Source organism: Callorhinus ursinus, unplaced genomic scaffold (assembly GCF_003265705.2).
Source record: "Callorhinus ursinus isolate GAN/ISIS: 27379988/994484 unplaced genomic scaffold, GSC_fseal_2.0 scaffold12, whole genome shotgun sequence".
NCBI lineage: Eukaryota > Metazoa > Chordata > Mammalia > Carnivora > Otariidae > Callorhinus > Callorhinus ursinus.
The window spans coordinates 62326286-62352970 of record NW_027397074.1 but is presented as its reverse complement, the minus strand read 5'-3'; the positions used below and the strand labels follow the sequence as shown (position 1 = coordinate 62352970).

Below are 26685 nucleotides of genomic sequence, written 5' to 3'. Positions count from 1 at the left end.
TGGAGTCACACAGGACGCGCTAACCTCCTCCAGCGACAGACGGTGACAGCACTGCGAAGTGCAGTCTACTAGGAAGGTGTACTGGGGACTCGGTGCCCAGGGATGTTACTTGCTGCTGCTCAGAGGCACCCCCGCCTGACACACCTCCAAATTCCAGCCTCCCCGGCAGGAAGTGAGTGTTTTGCATAGACTGCAGTGCTTGTGCAGGACCGTTCCTGTCGGTTCTGGAGTGGGGGTGGGACCTCGCCCGATCCAGGCGATCCAGGCGATCCAGGCTGCGGGTCTCCAGCCAGTTCCACCTTGCTGCTCGGTCTTTCTACAGACAGCCTCCCAGGCCTCTGTGCTCCACCCTTCCCTGCGTGGGACCCGGGAAAGGAAGAGGAAGGAGAGAGATGAACGGAGGGAGTCCAAACAAAGCGAAATTTCCAGTTGCTTCTAGCTCTCTGGCTAACTTGGCTTAGTTTATTCACGTAGATCAAAATGATCAGTTCTGAAATTCAGAAGTACCGTAGTAAAAATGACTGCCCTTCAATATATGTCTTAATTGATGTAAGATTCATAGACAAGGAAGATTTTATTCACGATTTTTCCAGGCAGCTAGGCCTGCACTGGGATAAACCACCTACTTTGCAGGCAGTTTTTGCATCTAAAGCAGTCCCTTGGCATTTGTGAACTTCACATTCAGCCATTTATTAGCAACCCTAAGAGCGCATGAGGTGCCGGTGGAAACAAGAAGACAGGGTTCAGGCAATGCCTTCAGGTAGTGTCCCGTCTAATACACACCTCGCTTTTCAAGTGAGCAAACAAATGTGGAGTGATGGCTGATTCATGTAAGCACGGCACAGGATAACATGGTTGCGGACTTCGGGGAGAAGGCTGGAAGCACGTGGACTTGAGTCTCTGAGGTCTCAAAATCTTCAGAGAGGCCAGGACTCCAGGGGGTTCTTTTGCACAGTTATTTCACTTATTTTTATTTCACCAGGTTGTAAGTGCATCATGTTACATAGATTTGGGTCTGAAAGTCTAAATATTCTAGGGTTATAGGTGATTTTCTCAGTGATTCTAGTGAACTTCCTCCAGGAGAGCAGTGCCCGGACTGTGGTTAAAACAGTTCCACTACTGGGTATTTACCCCCCAAAATACAAAAATACTAATTCAAAGGGGTAGAAGCACCCCTATGTGTATTGGGCATTATTTACAATAGCCAAGATACGGAAGCAGCCCAAGGGTCCATCGAAAGATGAATGGATAAAGAAGATGTGGTGTGTATGTATATGTGTGTGTACACACACACACACACACACACAGTACTCAGCCATAGAGAAGAACGAAATCTTGCCATTTGCAATGACATAGATGGATAGAGCTAGAGAATATAATGCTAAGTGAAGTCAGTCAGTAAAGAAAGACACATACCATGTGATTTCATGCATGTGGAATTTAAGAAACAAAACAAGTAGAGGAAAAAGAGAGCGAGACAAACCAAGAAACAGCCTCTTAACTATAGAGAACAGACTGCTGGTTACCAGAGGGGAGGTGGGTGGGAGGTTGGGGTAATAGGTGGTGAGGATTAAGGAGGGCCCTTGTTGTGATGAGCAGCAGATGTTGTATGGAATCAGAATCACTATATTGTACACCTGAAACTAATATAACACTGTATGTTAACTACACTGGAATTAAAATTAAAAAAATAAAAAAAAATTGTTCCACTGCCCATGGATGTGGTTTGCATCAATTGGAAGTCATATATATATATATATATATATATGTATATATATATGCAGTCCTTTTTTATGAAGTTTTTTTTTAATATAAATTATTTTGTTCATCTTGAAGGTAGTTAAGTGAGAACTCATACCTAGTGTTTCTTTCATTAATACATTGAAGGAGCTGACTGATACTAGCATGAGGTGTTTCAAAGAACACTGTCAGATATATAAGTACCTTCCTCACTCGTGCTATTTGTATTTAATGACCCCCCCCCCAGCTATTTGCAAATATAAAACTTTCCTTGACTCAGATTTTTGCAGAACAGACCTCTCTAACTGACCTATAAGTGCCATCTTTTGGGAGCTATAGAGACCTTACTGCCTTTTTTTTTTTTTTTTCTTTACAGCTAGCATTTATCTACTGTTTTTTTTTTTTTTTTTTTTTGTGAGACAGGGGAGATTGAGAATTCTCAGCATTAGGATAATAGCCTACACAAAATTTCTTTCTTTTTCTAAAGATTTTATTTATTTGACAGCACAAGTGGAGGGAATGGCAGAGGGAGAGGGAGAAGCAGGCTCTGCACTGAGCAGGGAGCCCGATGTGGGTCTCAGTCCCGGGACCCTGGGATCATGACCTGAGCCGAAGACAGACACTTAGCCATCTGAGCCACCCAGGTGCCCCTGTACACAAAATTCCTTAATGCCAACTGTCAGTTAGCTTTTTCCCTACCACTTGACTTTTGCCACTGCCCTTCCTCGTTGGCAGGTACTTAACTGCTGTCTGGTTAATGTTCATTTTTATTAAATAACCACTTGACGTTATTAAAGTATAATTTATATATTTATTCCCAAGGTTCATTTTCTTTTAAAGAAACCATAGTATTAGAAGCACCTAGATTTTTGTTAGCATTTATCTTTATTCAGATGTAATTCACAAAGGGATTAGTGGAAATTCAAAGTGATTTTTAATTTTACGAAGATATTGGTTGCTTAAGACCTTGTATTAACCTAAATAGGCATCTGCTAACTACAGTATCCCTTATTTATTTGATGGATGTGGATGAAAGTGAATTATTGTAAAATAAAGACATCTAAAAGGTATTTCTTCATAGAATAAACTTAAAACTAATTGCTAGATTTCATGTCTGTTGTCACTAGAGAATTCAAGTAGCAGGAATGTTGCTCTGAAAAAAGTTCTGTATTTTTTTATGTTCTCTTATTTAAGCTGATACTTTCTCATCCATGTTACATGTTAATATACTGGCGAATCAGTATTACTTAGATAATATACAGTGCTCTTTGTTTGTTGTATGTTCTTCCTCTTTAAGACTCAATGATGAGGCACGGCGGCTCATTGCTGAATTGGGAAGTACATCTATTACTAATCTTGGTTTTAGAGACAACTGGGTCTTCTGTGGTGGGAAAGGCATCAAGACAAAAAGCCCCTTTGAACAGGTTAGTGTCTTAGACTTTCATAATTAATGGACAAAAGTAAATTGTGTGAAACCGTAAAGTGCATAGTCCTACCCTAGTTATTTGAAACTTAGATAAAGCAGCCATTAAATATGTTTATATATTTTTTCATAAGCTCTTGGTAGTCAGTTATTTGAAATAATCATGGCGCTGATTTAAAATCAAAACTAAAAAATAGTCCTATTCTGCATGGAAAATATTTTCCTCTAAGACAGTGCCTCGGCATATGATTGCCTTTATCATGAGCCATTTAGGAAGCGTTCATAAAGATTTTATTTGAGCTTTTGATAGGATAATCAGTTAAGTTTAGAAATACTTTAGAACTTAGTAGAATGTAAACTTTACCTTTTGGCTAACAAATGATCCTTCCGAAAACTTCTGCACTGTTTTGTTCTTTCGGCTGGTATTTGAAGGTCTGCCCGGCCCCAGGGGTTGCTCATTTACTCCCTTGAACCGTAATTTGCATGAATTCATCACTGACATGAGTGTTACTGAAATGAGTACACTAAAGTATGTTATGGTAGAGAAGCAGTTCATAAAGGTTTTTTTTTTTTTTAACTGTATACTATTACTGTATTCCAACAGCACATAAAGAACAATAAGGACACAAACAAATATGAAGGATGGCCCGAAGTTGTCGAAATGGAAGGATGCATCCCCCAGAAGCAAGACTAATGCAGAGGAACTTGAAGGAAACGCACTTTCACTATTAATGGCTGAGCTGTGACAGAGAAGCTACGTGTAAATACTTTAGGAGCATGCGGCCATCTCGGTGTGTGCATGAGCATTATTATCTCTTTTGATATCAGGATTATTTATTGCTAACGTAAATAGACGCCTTTGTAAATACTCCTCATAATAAGCAAATCACTGAACCATTTCTAAGCACATTTCCCTAATAATAGTACAGTGTTAGACTGCTACAGTAATGACATCTTTTAATTCTAAAAGCATACCCAATGGATAACTGAATAGATTGTGAAAAATATATTGATATACATACGGGTTGCTGTGAAAACCTATCATGGAATAATACGGATTTTAGGGAGGAGACTTTGTTTTATTTTATGTATGTATGTGTGTGTTTATGTGTGTGTGTGTATATATACATATTCGTGTGTATATATATATATATATATGCATATATATGTTGCCTTTTAATGATAGTATCTTTTAAATTACAAAGATACTTGGCTAGTTGTGTGTGTAATGTTACTTTATAGTTTGACTTTTCTGGTGTACCTTTTTTCTGTTTTTCTCTTCTCTTCCCAAAAAACCTAGAAACAAAATGATATGAAAACCTGTATCAGATATGTGAAAAGCACAACAGAATTCTTTTTTTAATGTACACAGTAAAAAAGGAAGTATGTAAATGTAGGTGGTATTCAGGACTGTAGCTTTCTGGGTTTTGTGTTGGCAGTGTGAATAATTTGAATTCACAGAAGCTGCTTAGAATGAGGCCGGGGGCGGCAGCCCCACAGAGCCAGGGACACGGGCCCCGGCCCTTCTGCGCCCTAACCAGGGGCTTTAGGACAGCCGTGGCTGCGTAGTTAGCACAACGCTGGTGTAGGTTTCCTTATTTAATTGTTACCAGCATTGACCAGGCGGTTTGGAAAGAGTCATGCTTTAATGTCACCATTATTTTGATGGCAAACCAAGAAATATAATTCTGTATTCATCTAACTTCATAATAGCAATTTTTGCCTGAAGATATAATGACATATTTAGAAAAGTCTTAAATACTGAGTGGACTGTTAACATTTAAAAAATAATTTTTATTTGACTCCAGATGATTTCATAGCCAGCTCTACATAGAATTGTGTTCACTTGAGGTGTTCACTAAATGGCTCAAGTTTGTTTGTTTTTGTTTTGTTTTGTTTTTGTGTTAGGGCATTGAATACCTATAGTGTATGAAGTATCTTAAACTGGAACATAAATTAATGATCAAATTACTCACAATAGAAGGCAGCACTTAAATTTTGAATCTAAATTTTAGATGACTTGTATAAAAAAAGGCAGTATTTTTATTTTGCTGTAAACCAACTTGGAAGCTATTCAGCTATTTCTTAAATATTAATGAACTTTGGGGTACTGGTTCTTCTCTCAAACTGAATGTAATTCAAGAATAAATGCACCTTACACATTTAAAGAATTTTTGTAAACTTCAGATTTCTGGTGCTTATATGCTAACTCACATTCATCATGTGTATCTTGACATTTAAAATACTTCCCTAAATTCTGTCAATTAAAAGAATAGCTATTATCCAGTTCCAGGGATGGTGAAATAAATGTTGTGTTTTTGCATTTTTTTTTTTTAAATAATGAAAATACTCTTGGTTTTGCATTGTGAATTGTTTTGTATTGTCTGGCAAAATACTATACCTGCAGAAGTTCACATTAATGTTTGTCAAGCATTTATTGTACTGCTTAACATGGAAAATTTAAGACATTCCTGTGGTTTAACACACTAGTATCCTCAGGATATATCTTAACATGTAGAGAATTTAAGTATCCAGATGGCAAGACATCCCTTTCGAGGTAAAAACTATAAAATGATAGCTTTGCGAAGCTGTGCAAAATGTCAGAAGAAGGGAGAAAGACAGATTCTTGGGGCGGCTTTGGTGCAGTTTGCTTTTGTTTCAGTTCTGTCGTCTTGTATAGATTGTGCCAACTTTGGAAGCAATAATTTTACCACATTTCATGTTCAGATGTCTTTTAAAAGTCCGCATTATAAATGAAACAATGTTCCTTTAATGTTAAGAATTTTCTTTATTAAAAGCAGAAAATTTGGCATTGACATTTTGGTATATTAAATGGTGTATAAGGACTTTTGGATGCATATTTTTTATTTGTAATCACAAATTTTTTTTTTCTGGAACAAGTGTATTATAGTATGCCTATTAAGCTAAGACAGTAGGAAAATAAGTGATATTTGAGAAATTAAAGAAAAATTGAGCCAGAGTCTTTATATTCCTGACTTTAATTTGATTAAAGTAAAATTTATCATTGTTCTGTCTACATTTTGTATTTGTTTTGAAATGAATCAGCTAATATTTTATTTTATGCCAGGTGAAGCTCAAAGCATTTAGCCTGCATTGCATTTAATACTTTAACAGTTTTTACAAATTATAATTTGAAACCCCCAAAAGAGATGATAGTTTCAATTCAGTCGACATACCCCATTTTTAATTGAAGGAATGAGAAATGCGTTGAGTTCAGGTAGAATATTAAGAGTACAAATATATTTAGAATACTTTTTAAAATGAGTATGAAAGAAAAAAATTACTTGTGTTGATCGGGGGAAAGATTTGCCACTTAACCTCTTCGGTCAGGCGTTGGACAGCAGTTGGTACATGTAGATTAACAGTGGCAGGGTAAAGTACCAAATTTTACCTTTTCTAAAGTACCACTCGGAATTCTTTTGCTGCCTCTACCCAGGACGATTTTTCTGTCACATACTTGGGTTTTGATTGTCCCATGCCAATAGCTACTCAGTGCCCGTTCCCCTCAGAGCTCTCTCAGTTTCACTGCTCCCATCCTGCTGCTTGTGTCTCCTCTCCCACACCCCCTTTCTTGAGGTTCCTGTCAAATCAAAGGGTAGCTAGAGTGAAAACTAGGCAGGCCGGGCTTGGGAGCGGCAGTCTGTTGCTAGGCAGCTTGAGGGAGCGTGGGGAAGGCCATCCAGGAACCTGAGACTTCGTCCACCAATACTCTCCTGCAGTCCAGTGAGGGTGTAGGCCCCTGGAGGGCAGCTTTATGGAGGAAATGCTTTCAACACTACGATGTCTCTTCTAGAAAGGAAACGGACTGGCTGGCCCTTCAGTTAGAGACAGAAGAAAGGTTCCTCTTGCCTTGTTTGATGGGCAGTTTATAAGCAGACTTAGTACGGGGAAGACCACCTTCCCAGAACAGCTAGTTGACAGGTACAACTTGCCGCCGTTACTAAACTCGCTGTTCAGGGGCGCCTGGCTGGCTCAGTCGGTAGAGCATGTGGCTCTTGATCTTGGGGTCATGAGTTGGAGCCCCACCTTGGTTGTAGGGATTACTTAAATAGAAACAAAATTCACTTCAGCTCTACATAAAGTATGCCCATCACTGGAGCACATTGAACATTGAAAGAAGTTGAGACTAAGTTGGCAAAACATAGTCCTATATTTGGGAAAATTGATTTATGAAACTGCATGCTTCTGATGTTCCATGTAATCCGCCCATGTTTATTTTACGGATCGCCAGCGAGGAAAGGGGCCTACAACCTTAAAGAGGAGTGAATTTGGTAATGGAGACAGTGTAGTGTATTGGGTAAGAGTCAGACTTGCCTGAGTATGTGTCTCTCTACCTCATTGTTGACAGTATGAGGAACCCGAGAAGGTCAGCCTCCTCACTACGGTAAGTGAGGGATGGTATCACGCGTTTGTGGTGCCTGCCAAAGTGCCTGGCACGCACTTCATGAAATGCAACTGCTAGTCTTGCTGTTATGATCGACTGTGCTTCTTGAAGGCTAGTCATGTTTTAGCCAAAGAGAAAAGTTAGGCCAGCCTCCTCCAGCTTCCCAATCCCATCCTACTGAATGCTATGGTCTTAATGTTTGCATCCCCACAGCATCCCTCTGTTGAAACCTAATCTCCAATGCAATGATACTTGGAGGTGGGGCCTTTGGGAGGCGATTAGGTTGGAAGGGTAGAGCCCTCACTGAAGGTAGAACCCTGTCAAAGAGACCCCAGAGAGCTCCCTACCTTCTGCCATGTGACGACACAGCAAGAAAACACGTGAACCAAGAAGCAGGCCTTCACCAGACACTAAATCTCCAGGCTTCTTGATCTTGGACTTCCCGGTCTCTAGAACTATAAGAACTGAATTTCTGTTGCTTATAAGCCCCCCTCCCCCCCCCCCCCCCCAAGTCTATGGTGTCTCGTTATAGCAACCTGAATGGACGAAGACACCAAGCCAGAAAGGAGCCATTGAATGACTTGGACGGTAAGGCCGTGAGGAGGATGCAGCTCTTCACCTGAGGTTCTCCTGGACCCAAGCCTCTGACCATACACCTGCTCTTCCGTTCAGTCCGCACTGACACCAACCAAACTCCTTTTCACACGCAGAATTCGGGCTTTTGTGGTTCTCCAGGCACTGGCAATTCCAATAATCACCTGATAGACTTGCACTTGCTGTTGCAGCCGGAGGGGAAGGGGTGTGAAAGTGTGTGACTTCAGCCTGAGGCGGGGAGTGTGTTCTGGTTCCTGTCTGTGGCGGCAGCTGGTTGGTGAGCCTCCCAGGGGAGCGCTGTGCCGAAGCCCCAGCCTGGGAGACATGGGACCCCGCAACTAGTCCTCTCTCCTCACCCGCTGACTCCTCCTGACACCGATTTTTGGCCATGCATTGTGCCTTCGTGAACTGTCCCACTTGGACCTGGCATGCGCAGGTGGGCAAGCCCGGTAGCAGAGCTGGTGGATTCCCTGCCAAGGCTTAGCCTCTGCATCTGTAGCAGAATGTTGGGTGGGATTGCTGTTTTCTGTAGGTATACCCCTAAAGCTGAGGGGAGTAAACGCCCACCTCTGGAAATCGGGTTTTAGCTAAGAGCCCAGTCTGAGCCTGAGAGGGTCTCTTATCCTAAAACTTCATGTGAATTTTTCAGTTTATCATTTACAGATGTTCATTTTAACATAGAAATCTTTTCAATTATTTTAAGTTTCAGCTTCCAAAAATGTTTAGCTTCTGCATACCCACGAGTACTGAGAGCCTGACTAGATAGGGGAGTGCCGTGTGCTTTATTTGACCAGAACAGAAAGGAGGCTTGAGGAAAATGTCTTGCAAGTCCAAGCTCTGAGCCGAGGAGAGATTCAGAAGCAAACGATGCTGACAGCTATTGTTAGAAGTACGGTTGGTGGAGAAGGCAGTGGTGCCCCAGAGTTGCGGTTCTGGGGGGGAGGCCCTGCGTGGCAGAAGTGGGAGAGGCAGCTGGTGAGAATTTCCTCGGGTGTGAGGAGCAAGCACTGGGCCCTCAGTCCTGGCGCCCCTTCCCAGGGGAGGGCAGCCTGCCCGACGTGGCTTTCCATTGTCCCCGAGGGAGAGGACTGAGGGTTTAACCTCAGTAAATGAGCTTGTACTTCTATAGAAATCTGAAACTTCTGGCCCAGGAATGAGGTGGGAAGCCAATTCTTGTGGAACTGTTAACACCTTACAAGGCTATGTTAAAATTCTGTTATGGAAATAGTCTGTTTGGGGAAGGTTCCCTCTAATTCTATGGCATTGGGTGTGTCGGACATGGACACAATGACAGTTGTGACAATTGCAAATTTGAGATTGTAGTTCTCTAACGACTAAGTTTAGTTTCTCAAGAAATGATAAAGTGGGCATCCGGGGAAAGGAAGAAGTGTTCAAACCAGCAAAAGGAGAGAACTTCTCATCCTGAGTAGTGAAATTTATTTTTCAGCTTGGAAAATCACTCAGCCTGTACCCATTAAATAGGGGGCATGTTGAAGAGGTTTTATCACATTCACTTTTTCAGTGTTTCCATTTTGCTGGCTTGCCTCGTATAAACCTATATGGAACACACGTTGGTTGTCTGCCCGGGAGCTTGAGATGAAGCAACTTCAGTGGATGGGCCCTTAAACTTACAGAATGTTGTATGTCAGTTATATCTCAGTAAAGCTGGAGGGAAAATGAAAATGATACAACTTAAAAAAAAGACACTTTTATTTTTTTTTTAAGATTTTATTTATTTGACAGAGAGAGACACAGCGAGAGAGGGAACACAAGCAGAGGGAGTGGGAGAAGGAGAAGCAGGCTTCCCGCGGAGCAGGGAGCCCGATGTGGGGCTTGATCCGAGGACCCTGGGATCATGACCTGAGCCGAAGGCAGACGCTTAACGACTGAGCCACCCGGGCGCCCCAAAAAAACCACTTTAAAAAAAAAGTAGGGATTACGTACTAGAAACAAAAGTGATTACTGACTTACATTTTGTATATTTATACCTTTAGTTAATGAAGAGTTCGAGGTGTATTTAAATGTGCAGTTACGTTTGGTGACATTTCTCTTTTGTCAAAGAATAATTGGGGGCTGCAAGAGGCCACCCTTCCTTCTTAGCTAAACATGACCGAGTGGATATGGGCATGATTACGAGGGTTTGATTGTTACTAGCATGCAAAGGGGAAGGCTCCTTGGCCCGTTTGGAGGTGAGCCTCCTCGAGGGTTCAGAACAGCACTGGGACAGAGAGAAACGGGCAGCCCTCTGTCCCCCACTCGTTGTGCTTTTCCATTCTTGTACACCAATCAGATGCTTCCACTTATTCTGCAAATTAAATCACATACGAAACCAGTTTGCGTGGACTTGGTCCACATTTATTATTACTTTCCTTTACAATCAGTGGGAGAGGCTGCTTTTCCTACTCTTTTTTTTTAAAGATTTTATTTATTTATTTGACAGAGAGAGAGATAGCGAGAGGCTGCTTTTCCAGTCCTGATTTTGTTTCAAGAGCTTTTTTAAATCATGCAAACCACCTCTAGTTGTTTTGCTTTGGATATGAATGTAAATCATTACCAATGGTAAGATTCATCCATGTATTAGAAATGACACTTTCTGCAACAATTGGCTGTAAGCACAATAAAAAGGAGGTAAGTATTTATTTAATGTCGCACTAAATTAGTTTGATCTTTACCCCTAGTCATTTCCTTTTGGAATGATTGTTAGGCTCCTGCAAAATCCAACTGTTAACCACACTGGGATCTAAAATAGCAGGAAGTTTAAATCACTTTGAGCTTAGAAATCAAGAGGCAGTGTCTTTTAATTCTATTTCATGGTGAATTCTAAGATCTCAATTCTTCCATCCCTTCACTACTGTACTTCAACCAAATTTATACAGCCAAACCCTGAAGGAACATCCTGTAATTTTCATTATATTTACAAATACAAAAAAACTCTTTAAATTGTATACTGTAAATGCAGTGTGTGACAATTTTGATGCTGTGTGAGGCACAATATTACATGGTGGCGAAGGGCACAGATTCTGATTAATACATAGAAGTTACTGGAAACAATGCCTGGGATAGAGTAAGCACTATCTAAGTGTCTGCTATTATTTTCTGTTTCAAAGGAAATGAGTCCCTGGTGTCCCCCGTGTCCCCCTTTCATGCTGTGCCACATGCATTTATGTCCTCAACTTACCCCATCACCCTACTCCAAGAAATGTTATGACTTATAACATCTGGTCTACAGTGAAAGTGAAATTTAAAAAAAAAGAAAAAAATCAAGGCTTCCTAGCCAACTTTCCTTGAGAAGAGCTTGTCCTGAGGAGTATTCATGGTTCCTGGAGATAGGATTTGAATTTTTCTTCTGCAAGTCAGCTAAGTGGATTATAGTGCTCTGGATCATGGACTAACTGACTCCAAATGGTTGGTTTGACTCTGCAGTCTTTGGTGGACTTTGGGATGTGATGCAACAAGTACCAGCAGCTCATCCAAATGCCTATCAAACGATATGCTGATGGAAAGCTTTTCTGGTTCCACATTTTAAACTAAGTGAAAACCCAACCTACCAGGATTGACAGTACTTCAGAAAGTTAAAGTGTGTTTCTAAAATACCTTGTGGATGTCACATGATTTCAAAGCTGCAAAAACATACAGGGTCCAAGCACCTAACTTATATAATTGAACTCTATCATTATTCTAAATACAACTATCATAGTTTTTTTAAAAACAAAACAACTATCATCCAGATTGTGAATAAGGAAATAATGCAGTTGTTTATAGTCAAACAAATTCAAGTGCTTTTAATGTTTTGTAAAATACTGCTATCAGGGAAATGTTTTAATTAGCAAATTTCTTTATCCAGAGGCTACAGATAATGCCATTTGGTATGTTTTTCTTGGTATCATTTTTAGACAATCATCATTGCCTCTTACCGCTGCCTCTATTAGGCAGTTCCCAATTTACAGAATAGTTGAACTCCTAAGTGTAAAATTAATACACCAGATCACCTCTCCTCCCCTTTTACACTTTTAAGGTCATAAAGGGCGTTTAAACAAATGAAGGCACTTTGTATCCTATACATAATCCATAGCGCTTTGTGTGGCTATAAGCCTGACGCAAGTGCTGCCAGAAAGCTGTTTTCAAAACACATCCCTAGAGCTGAGGACATCTTATGTTTGTGCCGCCCAGCACCCATGTACCCTTTAATGATAACATCACATCCTGGTTTTCCTCTGTGGATTCACCCCTTCCCTATTCTCAAGCTATGTGGGTTTAGTTAGAATTGGCCCCACCGCCAGGTTCGGCATGGGTCTTGATTACCTTAAGATGATCAGTGTATTTATCCCCTAACCCCAACTTCCATTGGCCATTCTGATTGGTTCAAGGATGGACACATTAACCAACTGGAGCCAATGAGACTCAGAAGGGCCTTTGCTGGGCATTCTGCGAAGAAGGAAAAAACAAAGTTCTCCAACTCTCCTATGGGAGCAACCAAAAAAGAACCTCTCTCTTTCCTTAGAATGAGTGGTAGGAGAAGGTGAGGTCTGGGGGGAGTGTGGCAGCCATGTTGCTAAGAAAAGAGGAGAGCCTGAGGCCACTGGGGGCGGAGTGGGGGCAGGGAGGGTCCACCCCACCATGTGGGGCCTTAAGTAGAAGACAACACTGCAGAAGCCAGCCTGTTTTCAGCTAGAGCTGGAAAGACCTGAACCATGGGACCACAGTGTGAACTTTTTGATCAAGCTTTATCAGAACCAGTCACAACTCTGGACTTTCAGTTACCTAGTCAGTACATTTCCTTTAATGTTTGTCAGTCTGGGTTGCATTTTCTGTGACTTGCAACATAAAGAGCCCTAAATAATGCAGGCAAAATAGCCTAGACTGGATAGGAACATTTGGGCTCCACAACTAGTACTCCCAAGAGCACCACGGTGCTACCTCAACCATGATGGAGGGTGGGAAGAAAATGAGCCAAGTCCAGGCTCAGTAAAACGGGTGAGAAATTCAAGGATGGCTTCCGTGGTGATGCCCGGGAGGAGAATTAAAAGAAGAAGCCAGAGACACAGTGTGGGTCTTAGGAGTTCCTGCTCAGGCATCCCAGAGAGGAGAGTCTGAGTTGGCATCACCGTCTTCAGCAACCGCTAAATAGTAACCAGGTATTTGGGAATTAGAGGCTGTCTGGTTCTTCCAATTGTTTGGTAAAGTAATTATGAAAAGATTTCTAGTTAATAGAAGAAATTGGTTGTTAATGGGAACTATTCTTTATCTTAAAAAAAGTGCTTATTTTCAATGCAGACAAAATACATTTACGCAAAAAAAAAAAGACATGAAAATAAGTGTCTCTCAGGTTATTCTAATCAGTGGATGCTAAAGATTGATAAACCACTCTTTTAAATAAGTACTATATTTATTCAATTGTCATTTCTGAGTTTTTCATTTATAAATAATATATTTTTGTTAAACTTTAAGGGTCACAATTAAATGTTTTGCCTTGAATTTAATAATAGGCAGGCCTGAGATATTTTCCATGGGTTGGCTGTTTTTCACAAATTATTGCTCTGCCTTGGTAAATAAAATGGAAAGGCAATAGAATGAGACCTGTGGGCAAGAAAACATTTCTTTAGCTTACTATGAGAAAAAGAAAATTCTTTCTTTGTCCTTTCTGAATTTAGAAATTTTTCCTACATAATACTGAAATGTTTAACAATTCATAAAAAACATAAGCGTCTACATTTAAACACAGCCTTAAATGTAGCCGTGTAATTTTTAAACAGGAACCTTGTAAAATATGATGAATATACATGCATGAATACTCAACTTAGAAAGACCATTCAACATTCACATGGAAAGGCAGCATTACATACAATATAATAAATATCCAGGATATCAACTCCACAAATTGATCATTATTTTGATTTAGATTCTTTTATCCGTTAACACTTTTACTGCATAATTTATTATAATAACCTTACAAGTTAAACATAACTAATTAAAAGCAGAACTGAACTAATCTGCTGAAATAACACAATTCTCAAGATTTTGCAGCATATTTTAATCTGCAACATGTAAAACTGTCATTTTGACAAGAAAAACACATCCATATAACTAACTACTCAACTTCTTTTTCAACGTTTAAAAAAAAAGGGTTAATAGTATGAAAAGAAACAGAAGCTAATCATATTTCTGAGATAATTTTATTGCCTTAGCTCTTGGGCTTTGGCAATAAATGTCTTAAGTTTTCATATATATCATATAACTTAAATACTGTATTTACAAAATATATAACTTTTTTTTAGCAAAATACTATACAAAATAGTGTCTTTACACATTTAAAGGGTGCTTTCCCTTACAATGTATGAGAGCCCTTTATGTTTTTACCTTTAATTTTCCCACCTGCTTTCAAGATCCCTATCTTCCCCATTATTTCCAAGCTAAGGTTTTAATAGTAGAAATTGGTCTACCATTAAAGAATGAAGCCAACTACACTATATGTTAGCTAACTTAAATTTTAAAAAAATGAAGTCAAAGATAAAAAGATTGCTGTATATCTGAAATTTTTCTAGATAAATTCTCCTAGTTCAAAGGCACTTAAAATCCAAACCATACATTTTACTTTTTAATGTTTAGATTCTTCCCTTTTGTCACTAAACATCTCTAGCGAACACTTTATAGGGATACTGTATCACTTATGAAAATTCTTTTTAATTGCTTTCCTTTTAAAAGGCATGAAAGGGTAAGTAAGCCCCCACCACTTCTGTTACTTTTCAGCGTCTGTTTCTATGTACAAACAGTATGATTTCTTCATCTAAAATACTGAGAGAATAAATGAGATCATGTTTACTGTTCCTTGCTGCTAGAAGAGGTGTCTTTTAAAAACGCCTAATGTTCACCCACTGTGGGAAACAGAATGCCAGAGATCTCGGAGTCTGAGCACCCACCACAATTGAGTTCCATAGCTGAGTTCCATAGTCCAGGGTCTTATCCTGAGTACGGACCGGGTCTCCCTGCGTGAAGGCTGCTTCCTGTTCTTTCTTGTTTAGGAGACAGATTATCTTCCTGGTGTGTCAATATATATTTCTAAACCACCAAAAGATGAACCCAAACCTTGTCAACTCTGGCATCCCCCCAAAATCCACATGCTCCGTGTGCGATTGTATATCCACCAGGTAAAGGGGGCTCAGCGAGCGGCAGGAGGGTCTGGGGCTTCTGAGGCCGGGGTCGGCTTCCCCAACCCTGCAGGGTGAGAGGCACCCTCTGGGTGACACTCCCTCGGCTGTAACTGAGCAGCGTTGCTCAACGCAGGATGGAGGGCCTACTTGCAAGTGTGGACGTCAGTCATGCTTTCACACCTCCTGCAGCGAACGTAGCAGCACCAGATAAACTTGCACTCGCACCTCTCCACGTGCCTGACCACGTGGGTGTTGTAGCCTCGGCCACAGCAAAGGAGGTTGCAGCCGTCCGCGCCCTCTGACGTGCGGTTGCATTCTCTGCCTTGAGTCCCCGGGATCCCTAGTTTCTTATCCTCGACACAGTAATTGGGAGACTTGTTAACGTAGAGCAGATCATCCTTGCGAATCGGTATTTTCCTCTGATCTTTGTCTCTCCTGCGCATTTTCCTCTTTATTTTGTCTGAAATTTGGACACTGTTTTCATATTTATCCTTCAACAAGTGGCCAATCTTCTCGAAAGAAGACATGGTTTTCCAGCACGTTTTCACAGCGCACGAGCCGGAAACTCCGTGACAGCGGCAGTCTACCGACATCAACTTGGCGACAGCCTGAAACCAACGTAATGGTATTAAATGTCATTCATGAAGGGTTTTTACCCAACAAATGAAGCACGACTGACCTCATCACTTCACTTTCTGGGTCTGTTCAGTCCTGCATAAAAATGACAGCTTTGAGCGTAAAGGCTCTTCACAGTTGCTTTAGGGTTCAAGTGTTTTGTTCTTCTCTTGACCCTGCAGAGCAAACGTTTCCAAGTCTAACTGAAGGTGGTGGACCAGACTAATATTGATATCGGGGGTTATCGGAGGCGACAGAGGGAAACTACTTTTATTTCTATTTCTTTGCTTAGTTTTGGGTGTGAGGATGTTCACGCCGTATCTCCGTGTTCCTGACACCAATCACCTTGCTACTCAAGAGTATGTGCTTCATGGACCAGCAGCACCGACATCACTCGTGAGAAATGCAGACTCTCAGGCCCCACTCCAGATCCACAGCATTGGAATTTGCATCTTAGTAAAACTTAGTAAGACTAGAACACTGGTTATTTGTAAAGTTCCCCAGATGTTTCTATGCACTTGTGCGCCCAGGACACCTGCCCTCTCAGTGCTTCTCAAATCTTAATGTGCATACTAGTCACCTGAGATTCTGATTTAATTGGTTGAGGTGGGGTCCAGGCAGTGGCACTTCTACAAAGCTGCTCAGATGACTCTAATGGGCATCCAAGCATGAGATCTGTGGAACTGAGAGCTCTCACGTTTGATCACTTAGGTTCACGTGGGCATGGGGGGGACCATGTTATCCTTTGGTCACAGACCACATGAGAAACCCTGACTAATCAACTTAACTTGGTCAAAAGGAAAAGGGGCTGGAGTGTGTGGTTGCTCCCAGCACATTCTTCCCCCCTTCTGGAAAATTAATCCGAAACATATGTCCTATTCTTGATGGATCAGTAGCACCATCCTAACGTAGAAAAGGGATAATATATGTATGTAATTTTCAATTCAAAGTGCTGAGTTTGTTTTATTCAGACTGAGGAATTAAATGAAATTACATATATCTGTAAGAGCCCTCTGCCTGGCACATACTAGAGTCTAAATAAATGCCCCCTTCCCTGAAGAAGAGGGTACAGGAAGAGTTGAGAGAAAATTTTAAAAAGGGGCTAACAGTGCAAAGGCAATATAGAGATTTCAAGAATTTCAGGGTTCTGATCTCTTACACACCAGGCTAGTCAGCACAGCTTCCTTCAATCCCCAGAGGATGGCAGAGCAGATTAATAAATCGCCAGGACTAACTCTAGCGTTGACGTTCTGTCAACATGCTGGGTAAAATGACAAATTGATCTGTCCATTCAATAACTTGGAAATTATGTGTGTAATCTCACCAAAGGAAGGAAGAACCTCACAGCTTAAATTCCACTTACGCTTCTTATCAAAACTATAAAATGACAGGGGTTTATGCTTTGCTATTTTATACTAAACCTGACACTGACATGTTTGTGGAATGTTATGTTTCCTAACAAATTAAAGTTTCTGAACTATCTAATGAGACAGAATATTTTGGACAATTTATAGTATTTGCAACCTTGAGTGAGAGCATATGGTATTGATTTGTGCCAATATTTGATACTTCTTATTAGTGTTTAAAATAATAAACAGAATAATATTTAAAGCCTGTCCTTTATAGAATAGAGCACATATACTCTGTGAATTCACAAAACCGAGAAGCAAGCAGCTATGTCTATTTCTTATTAACTCAGGGCAAAAGACACCTCTCAATGATATGAAAGCAATTTATAAAGTATGGCACACACAAAAAAATCAAGTATGGCACAAAAGCTTATTTAAGCTTAAATTTATGGCATTTGATATTCACAAAGACTTCAATTCTTCCAAATGTCTCCGGGCAAATGAATGTTCAAATAAATGCATTCTGCCTACTTTTGTTCAGATTTTAAAGGCTCGAAGGATATGAGAAAAAGAGAGCTCAGTTAATCCTAGGTAATAACAAAACAAATTGTCCAAAGAAAGCCTAAAATCGAAGAATGTCTGTTTATGTATTTAAACCTGATCAACATTCCTCACAGTCATCACTTAATGATTTAAAGCTCCCTTTCGCTAAGGATCTTACTGAGCGGCCAACTTTTTCTTTCATTAACCAGTTCAGACATCACGTACAGTGTTGCCAATTTGCAAAGCATGGAAGACAGAGTAGATGCTCACCAAATACTTACAGAATAGTTAGTCCAGCTCACTGGAATAAGTTTTAACTCATTCTCTGTTTTATGAATCGGAAGGAAGAACTGAAAACCGCCTTTAGCAAAAGAATCACTGCCAGGAGAGTCAATGATATGGGGAGACCTTGATCCTGCTGGGTTCTCCTCCCATTCCTCAGTCCACAGCAGTGTTAGTCCACAGAGTGACACATTACTTCACAGGTTTGAAGGATAAAAAGGGAGACTGATTTTCGAATCTAATGATACCACCTGCTGAGTGTGTATCGGAATTAGGGGAAAATTTTCCTGCCATAGGAAAACTAGAATCTTTTAAATACCTGGAGTTGATTATAATTTTTCAGGGATGATATTTTAAAGTTTTATTCTATTACCTTTCAATTCCATTATCTTTTTGTCCTTAACAATAAGTATAAAAATAGCATTTTTATCATCTATATATTTTATATTTTATCATAGATATTTTATATATATTTTTACCACATATATTTTCATATATATAGTCTAGGATAGAAAGACAAATACACTTCAAGGAAAGGAATTCCAATAACTTGACATGCAATTTAAATGATTATAGCCCCAAAAAACTCTAAGGAAGAAACTTGGACAAATAGGGATTAAAATAAAGCAATGTAATTACCACTAGGAGAATCTGATGAAATGCAGAGTTCAAGGGCAGATCACACACACACACACACACCATGGTTTAACTGCAGAACTTAGTGTTTCTCAGAGCACCTTTTCATAAATTATTTTACTTGATTTAGTTTATGGGAAGAAATGCCTTGCACACAGTAGGTCGTTAATGAACACGTACTTACATATTATTCTAATTTTACCAACAAATAAACAGCATGGTTAAGACACTTGCCTTGTTTCAGGAATGGCAACATATGATATAAAGTCTTTATATCCAGCAGGGGAATTTTAGTAGACCAGAGAAAAATGAGAGTGGAAAATGGAGTATATTTAAGGAAATTGCACGAACCCTCCACAAAAAAGTATATTCTGGAGCTTTTTAGCTAGGATTCTTAATTAATGTCAAACAGCCGTTCTGAGCTGCCGTGATAGCAGCCTTTTCCTGCTAACAGGAAAAGTAAAAGGATAGCATCCGTCTGAGTAGCATGTGGTTATGAGAAAATTCTTTTCTCTACTCTAGTTGAGTTGTTAGGGTTTATAACGATATTAACAGAGGAATGTTTTGTGAACTATTGCAAACAGATGTGCACATTTTGGTGGAATATTTTTAAACTATGGAAGAGCAATTAAGAGGGTAGCATTTAATTTACTGGGCTCTTTGTGTTAAGTTTTGGTTTGATAAACTTTAATGAACTGAAATAGGAAAGATGTATCATTAATACTTAATGTAAAAATAGAAACTGCTTGAAAAGTGGGCTGTGGAGTGACTGGTCCCACTATTTTGACTCCGAGGTAACCCCAGCGGGAAATGATTGTTTCCCAGTATACTGCTTTATCCAAACTTTACAGAAATGATCCCAAAACTGTTGTGGAACATTTTGTTACAAGCATTTCATTTTGTCAACTATCAGATGATCTGGTTAAGTTTTTAGGAAAACTGTGACATAAGGTTGGATGGTTATATGTAGAATTCCTATTCCTCTGGCCCATTTTGTCTCTTTCAGTCCAAAAATATATTTGAACCTGCTAAAAGGCAAAACACTTATGTGTTGTTCAAGTACTTATAAATATTCTTGAAACAGGTCAATGAACATTTGGGGTTGGGCCCCTCCCACTTTTTTGAGTTACTCATCATAAAACAAATTATGGGGTAGGGAAACTTAAAAGTTTATGAGGTGGACATGGGAAGAATGGAAATATTTTAAGCACACCAAAAGAAATACCCATAAATATTCCAAGTCACATTATTCCCAGAAGTTCTGCCCCTGGAAGACATCACATCATTCTGTTAGCCAATCACCGTTCAGCAACATTATTCTTGGAGTCATAACTTTAGGAATGGTGTCAGAAACCAAGTGGGAATCAGAGTACTTAAGGTCAGCGGTTAGAAAATCATCTATCCTGCTCACAGCACTACTAAGCGCCAGTACCCACATTTCTCTGAACACTTTCCTACATTTTGAGTTGGGATTTTGAGACCAGGAAAATCAACTCAATTGAATGCAGACCTTGAACTTTACCCAGAAGAATATGCCTCTAGATTAAAATCCTAATTGCCAATCTTAAAAATGAAGTTGGTTGTTCTTCCATGTTGGATAACAGCCTGCAGACTTGGTTGGTTTTTGTTCTTGCTGTGGTGCTGGTGGTGGTGGGTTTTTTTTTTTTTTTTTTGGCCACCAGTGGAAAGAAAAATACAAAAATGTTTGAGTTGTAATACTTCCTGAAAAAAGACCAACAAAAACACCAGTCCAGGTAATATTCTGTAATATTTTAAGATTCCATCTAGACCAATGAGGAACAAAAAGATTCCATAGAGAGAACTCTGAAATTTACACAAACTGTATATATATGTATAGGCCGAATTGTTTGCTGCATAATTAGAATAATGGCAGAAATCCTGGTAATGTGAGAAGATTGTTTTTTTGCCAACAAGCACAGTGGATTAAAATTGATGCTAAACAGTTGTATGTTTTTAATAAACTCAGAATATAAATAATAGTTTAAGATCAAATAGTTACAGAGGCAAATATTGCTACCTAATTTGAAACAACACTCAAGACAGAGTAAAACTAACTAGCTGCCTAATGATATTAATAAAAATATAGTTAGAATTCTTCTGAGCTTCTCACAAGTTTGGGGATAACCTTTATTCAAGGAAACTAATTATGACATGAATTTCCAAGTTCTGTTTTCCAGTTCAATATTCATCTACTTTTTTTGTTTTTTTTTAAAAATATATTAATTTGACTTATTTTAGTGTTTTTCTTTTTAACTCCAGAGTTTTAAAGAACATATATTAAAAAATGTAAACATCTATTTAACCCTCTTTTATATGTTAGAAATAATTTTAAAAATTCTTTATTGGATAATATTTAAACTGAAGCAGAACCCCATTCATTGAATTTTTTACAAGCAGAATTTTAAGGAGAAGAGACACGTGCATAACTATGGTGTTAAACAAAAGTTACTTTAGTGTCATCAGTTAAATTTTAAAATTTCTAAACAAAAATATGAAAAGCCTACCTTGCTATTTACTGCCTTTCCTACTTTCTATTTTGCTATTTTAAATCAATATTCAAATTGAATTGAAAGTTCAAATTGGAATTTGAAGTGTTATGGTGATAATAACATTTACTGAGTTTTCTGTTTTTGTATTATAAACCAGTGTGGTTAAGCAGAGGAAGCTGGCTGACACTTGCACCTATTCTAAGTGGGTTCCATTTATTCACTTTCCAAAAATGTAAAACAAACTCAACAGATATTTTAAATATTCCTGACAGATACTGCAACTTGTTTTAATTTATTTCAGGAGATTGTGGCAGATTGCAATGACTACTTTGGGACTCTTACAGGTTATTGGATATTTACAATAATATAGGACATGTGCTGATATTCCTGTCCTGAAAAGATTATTACAACATAGAAAATGTATATTCATAAAAAAGTTTTGACTGTTTTAGGAAAATCACTATGAATCGCCAAGTAATTCAGCTATGCTGTAGAGCTCAAACTTTACTGTGTCAATATTCATTAAAATAAATATTAAAAGGTAAATTAAGCTACAGATTTATTCCATTTTAAGAAAACTTAGTATGAAAAACCAGAATTCATAAAAGAGGTTAATTAGATGGTGGTTCTTCAAATTTGTCTACCCCCAATCTTTAATATATATATTTAAATATCCATACATTTAATATAGCTAGAGCTTCTTTACAATTATCTGCATTTATCATTTTTACAATGTATCTATCATTTTGTAATAAAATAACTAATTATCTTTAAAAAAACCTTTGCTTTACCAAAATGTTAGTTAAGAGTTATGTATTCAAGAATGTTTGCCAGAGACTGTAAGGACATATCGATAACATGTTTAGGAGCCATTGCCCACTAAAAAGAGATTTAAAAAAAATCAAAATTCAAATTTGAGATGGACTTGGATTCAGTCCCATTAGAAAGGCAGATACTATAGATCTTATTCTGGCTCTATCACTAACCAGTTCAGGGGATGGAACAAAATGAACCAAAAGGCATGTGTACATCTGTTATTTCATAATTAGTGTTCTGGGTGTACAAAGTACATTCTATAATAAGATTTAACGCATATCAGATGGAGAACTGAAGTGAAATCAATGTAGAAGATATTCATATATAATAAACCCATATATAATACATATGTATGACATATACATTTCTTAGACTGCAAGTGTATGTTTTTTTAAATCATTTGGACAGATTCATTCAGAAGTGTAATCCCAGTGTTTTTTACTTAAAGGCACTAGATTTCATCCCATTTTCTAATACATACATACCTGCCTTCCAGCTTCGTTGTTGTGTAGATTCATTGCTAACAGTACTTTGCTTTCTTTTCCTGTGCTGTTTCTGACGGGGAAATCTAGGAACTTCCTGCTGAACCACATGCCATACTGGACATCATCCGAGCAGCCCCCCCAGTGCCAGCCTTCGCTGGCGGAGCCGCCACTCTGCAAGCTGGTGTCGCAGGAGCACTCGGTCATGTTGCCTGCACTGCAGGACCTGGTCACAGAATGCACCAGGCCTGCAGCCATCACAGCATAAATAAACGCTGTTTCCTTGGTGCCTAGAACAAAACACACATTGCTGAATGGAAGAGTCTGTTTATGTTCATAACAAAGCTTCCTGCTCATCCTCTTCACAGGGAAGCGATTTTTCAACAGCTTTCAATGGATGCTTGAATGAGTACATATTCAGGAAGGACAGTTTCACATTGTTTTAGTCTTTCACAAAAGCAACATTAATTTTCAGTATCTCACTTGGGGGGATTTTTATATATTGTGTATCAAGTCAGCTGTTTGTTTTTAAAATTTGACATGTATGCCAGCACCTAGCTCAGTGCTTAATAGACAAGTTCAATAAATATGTGTTGAATTTAAAATCCTTTGCATGGATACAGCAAATGGTAATACAATGTCCCAAAGAGTCCAGATTACCTTTCTTTTTAAATTTCAAATGTGTTCTCGTGAAACACACGCTGAAATATTTGGTGTGATTCTTGTTTGTATAAATAATACATGTTGGAATGCAAATCAGAATTAAGCAAAGGCCAAAGCAATCAGGAGATGTTACAGTTTACTTTCATATCAAAGACTGGTCTTCTTTTTAAAGTATATTATAAATAACAATCACAAGTATTAATATGAAACAGTTCAATATTTTATATAGTACTAGCTAATCCTCTTACAGGCTGAAAGAGAATGAAAAATTGAAATGTCACCAGAAAAAGAAAAAGAATTGTTATAGAAAACTATTGAATATCTATTTAGCACACCCGCAATAAAGTTTGAGCTAAACTCTTCGCAAATTAAAGTCCCATTAAAACGTCAGTAAAATGGACTAGAAGAGACTCAGCAGGTGACCTTTTTTCTTTTGAGATGTTAAGATTGGAGTACAGCTGCATGCCCATTGTCCCATAAACCTTTTCAACAGCTGATGTCTCTGCGTTTCAGCAACTGAAACTTTTCTTCTTCTTTTTCTCCTCCTCCCCCGCCTTTTTCTTCTCCTTCTCCCCCTCCTCCTTCTTCTCTCCTTTCCTTCTTCTTCCTCCTTCTGTTTTGCCTTCTTCACTTCTTTTTTCTTCCGCGGGGGTCAGGGCTCCCTCGGAAGGGCGTGCCGCCCAAAACTCAGCGGGGCAAACGCAATGCTTTGGCGGCGGTGTGTGTAGGGACCCGGCGGAGAAGGGTCAAAGGAGGAGGGAGAACGGAAACGAAGGTGAAAAACAACAACGAATCTTTCGGCGCCCAGGTTCCAAAATTCTCTGAAACTGCTGATATTCCTAGAACAATCCTGGGTCCCCTGTGCCTTTATCCCCACCGAGTCAACTAGGCACGTGGAAGTGGAACTTTGTTTTACGGCAGCTTCCCGCGCCGCGGGTGTGCTCCGAGGAGGGAAAGAAGGAAAAGAGAACCGAGGGGAGAGCCAAAGCCGTCGTGCTCGGGTTTGCCGCACGTTGAGTTGTCCAGGACACTCCCTTTAAAAATCATCATTATTCTGTCTAGCCCGCGCTCCGAGGTGCCAACAAACGTGGGGCTTCGCTGCAATTAGCCCCTTGTCCAGGGCTCGGTGCGCAGCAGAGCTGCTTAAATCAAAGCAGATGCGGCCGCAGCATTCCCTGCTGCCGACATCATGTTTCTCCAGCTGGTCACCCACGTAGGGGGGCGCTACGGGGTCCGAGGGGTCGGCGGGGTGGAGTGTCAGAGTTTTTCTGCAGCTCCCGCTGGGCGCCGCGGGAAGAAGGAAGAGCTACAGCTCCTAGCGCCCCGCTCGGGACCTGGGGAGTCACCCCCCTCCGGGACCGCACCTGCACCCGGGTCTGGCTTGTGTCACCCCCAATTCTCGTCCACTAAAGGACCTCTTTTGGGATTTAGAGAGCGACGGACCACGCAAGCGCTACTTTATTTACTGTATTTGCAGGAGTTGTCGCCCTCCATCCCGCGCCATCCCGGAGGGTCCCGGGACTTACCGCTGCTCAGCTCGTAACCAAAAAGGGGGCTGGTGCCCGGCGGGGCGGCGGTGACCAGGCAGTTCCACCTCTCGTGCCTGAACTGGCTCCTGCACTCCTGAATGCCCAGCCGCGCGCCCTCTCCGATGCTCGGCAGCAGGTACGGTTTCCTCTTGCACAGCTCCTTCTGGCGGCTGTTCAGCGGCAAGTTGGCGCAGCCCAGCTTCTCCGGAACCCCAAAGGAGGCGATGCCCAACCACCTGTAAGACACCGCCGCCCCTAGCGTGAGCCGCTCCCCAGCTCTCCTCTCCAATCCCAGAGGTTTTGCCGAAAATTGGGTCATCCGCCCTAGGATCCCCTGTCCTGCTCCCCGGCTTCAGCTGAATGTTCCCTGAGGCTGGGCACCCCTTTTGCCACAACCCCCGTGCGCCCCTGCTGCCCGCATACTCACATCCAATTTCCCTGGGCTCCGCAGGGGAACAGCGCGAGCAGGGCTGCCCACAGCGCGCACAGGCGCGACAGTCCCAGAAGCGCCGCTCTGTCCATCGCCCCCGCATGGAGTCCTCCAGCCCCAGCCACTCCTCTTCTGCCCTCCCTGCCCAAGGGCCCGCCAAGCCAGAGGTCAGTTCCCCAGCACCAAGTTGTCCCTCGCCCTCTTTCTCCCTGCAGACAACATAAAAAGAAGGCCAGCGGTGGTGGGGGCTCTCGGCAGCCTTCCCCTGGCTTGCAGGGAGCAGTGAGAGGAGGTGGAGAAAGTAGCCTGGGGCCCTCCTCCTGCGGCGAGCCGGAGGTGTGCAGGAGGTGCGGGAGCGTCCCTCGCAGGAATAGGTGAGAAACTTCTGTGGATGTAGCTCTGCCTCCATCGCCCCCGGCCTCTCCTCCCATCTCCTCCCCCCTGGCCGCGCCTGGAGCCTGATTGGCCCAGCCTCAGCCCCGCATCTCATCATCCCCGGACCTCAGGCTCCCATTGGCTGCGAGCGGGCTCCGCGGGGGGCGCTCGGGCCCGCTGCTCCCGGACGGCGCGTCCCGACCCGGGTGTGTTCTTGACCTTTCCTCCTGTCACCGTCTTCCGCGAGCCGGCCTCTGCGGGAGGGGTATTGATTCAACCCGAAGACTGCTGGGGCCGCTTCTGTCTTAGCAACCCTGGGGGAAGGCGTGGGTCGAATGGGAGACGTTTGAGTTCCACCCACCCCCCTCGCGTTTGGATTAATTACCCTCTGGGTGGAGTGGCTGGAAAATCTCACTGCCCCTGTTCCTTTCCTCTCCTTCACCTCACCGGAGAGGAATCGTTTTGAGTCAGAGTTGGTACCAAACAAGTTGACCTTTCAACACTCTGCTTGAGGTCCCAATGTGTCAGGAGACTGGAGACGGGTGAAATGCTGTCAGGCTTGAGGTTGTCATCGTTTAAATAGACAGCTATTTATAGCGAAAGAGAAGGTTCTGGCCTAGTATCTAAACTACCATATTTAAATTGTGTTACGTGATTTCGTTTTCCCGGTTTGTCTTATTTTCTGCAGTCTTTGAGAGCATTGTCAGAAGGTGGAGGGCAGAGAGAGAGTGCGTGAGAGAGCTTCCGGAGCGCTTTTGAAGAGGTGAGGCTTGTGTCCTTACCCTTATCTCCAGTCCATATTGGTGGCTCACGTGCAGACCTTGGACAGGGCTACTCACTGAAGACACGTTAAAAAAACTTACTTATTAACTGCCTAAGTGTGCCCTGTACTAGGGGGAACTTTATACAGACAATATCCCTTCTCTCAAGTTCACAAATCAACCACAGAGACAAGTCTAAAAGAAAAGAATTTGAGATTTCAGTGAAGGAGAGTATAGGATCCAGTGAGGTACTCTCTGGAGCCAAAGTTCAGAAGCCAGAGACTACACGGTGGCTGGCAGTTTAGGAAGGTTAGGCACCCGGTGTTTTTCAGGATAGAAGATCTCTGGGAGAACTGTGAAGGTGAGCCCGGTGTGCTGAGCTGT

General features: G+C 41.0%; 2 protein-coding genes across 4 annotated transcripts in view; one reads left to right on the top strand and one right to left on the bottom strand.

The window, feature by feature from the left end:
* Positions 1–6200, top strand: part of FAM3C (FAM3 metabolism regulating signaling molecule C) — a 53372-nt gene extending 47172 nt beyond the window's left edge. For all 3 annotated transcript variants that reach the window (XM_073899133.1, XM_025865720.2, XM_073899134.1), the window contains 2 exons: positions 3038–3164; positions 3768–6200. In XM_073899133.1, coding sequence (XP_073755234.1) covers positions 3038–3164; positions 3768–3857 — 217 coding nt within the window. In that variant the 3' untranslated portion in view covers positions 3858–6200. The remainder of the gene's footprint in view (positions 1–3037; positions 3165–3767) is intronic.
* A 3720-nt stretch (positions 6201–9920) lies between these two features.
* WNT16 (Wnt family member 16) lies at positions 9921–25536 on the bottom strand. Its single transcript, XM_025865711.2, has 4 exons — positions 25163–25536; positions 24733–24971; positions 22547–22833; positions 9921–15918 (listed from the first exon to the last, which is right to left on the bottom strand). The coding sequence occupies exons 1-4, from the start codon at positions 25255–25257 to the stop codon at positions 15454–15456; spliced, it is 1086 nt and encodes a 361-aa protein (XP_025721496.1). The 5' UTR covers positions 25258–25536; the 3' UTR covers positions 9921–15453.
* Between the last annotated feature and the right edge of the window lie 1149 nt (positions 25537–26685).

Bases quoted from the DNA above. Each gene is read 5' to 3' on its own strand.
- WNT16 (XM_025865711.2), bottom strand. From the start codon at position 25,257: ATGGACAGAGCGGCGCTTCTGGGACTGTCGCGCCTGTGCGCGCTGTGG. The intron at 22,834-24,732 runs GTAAGTCCCGGG...GTTTTGTTCTAG, and splicing joins TGGTTACGAGCTGAGCAGCG to GCACCAAGGAAACAGCGTTT. The intron at 15,919-22,546 runs GTATGTATGTAT...CGTTGGTTTCAG, and splicing joins ACAACGAAGCTGGAAGGCAG to GCTGTCGCCAAGTTGATGTC.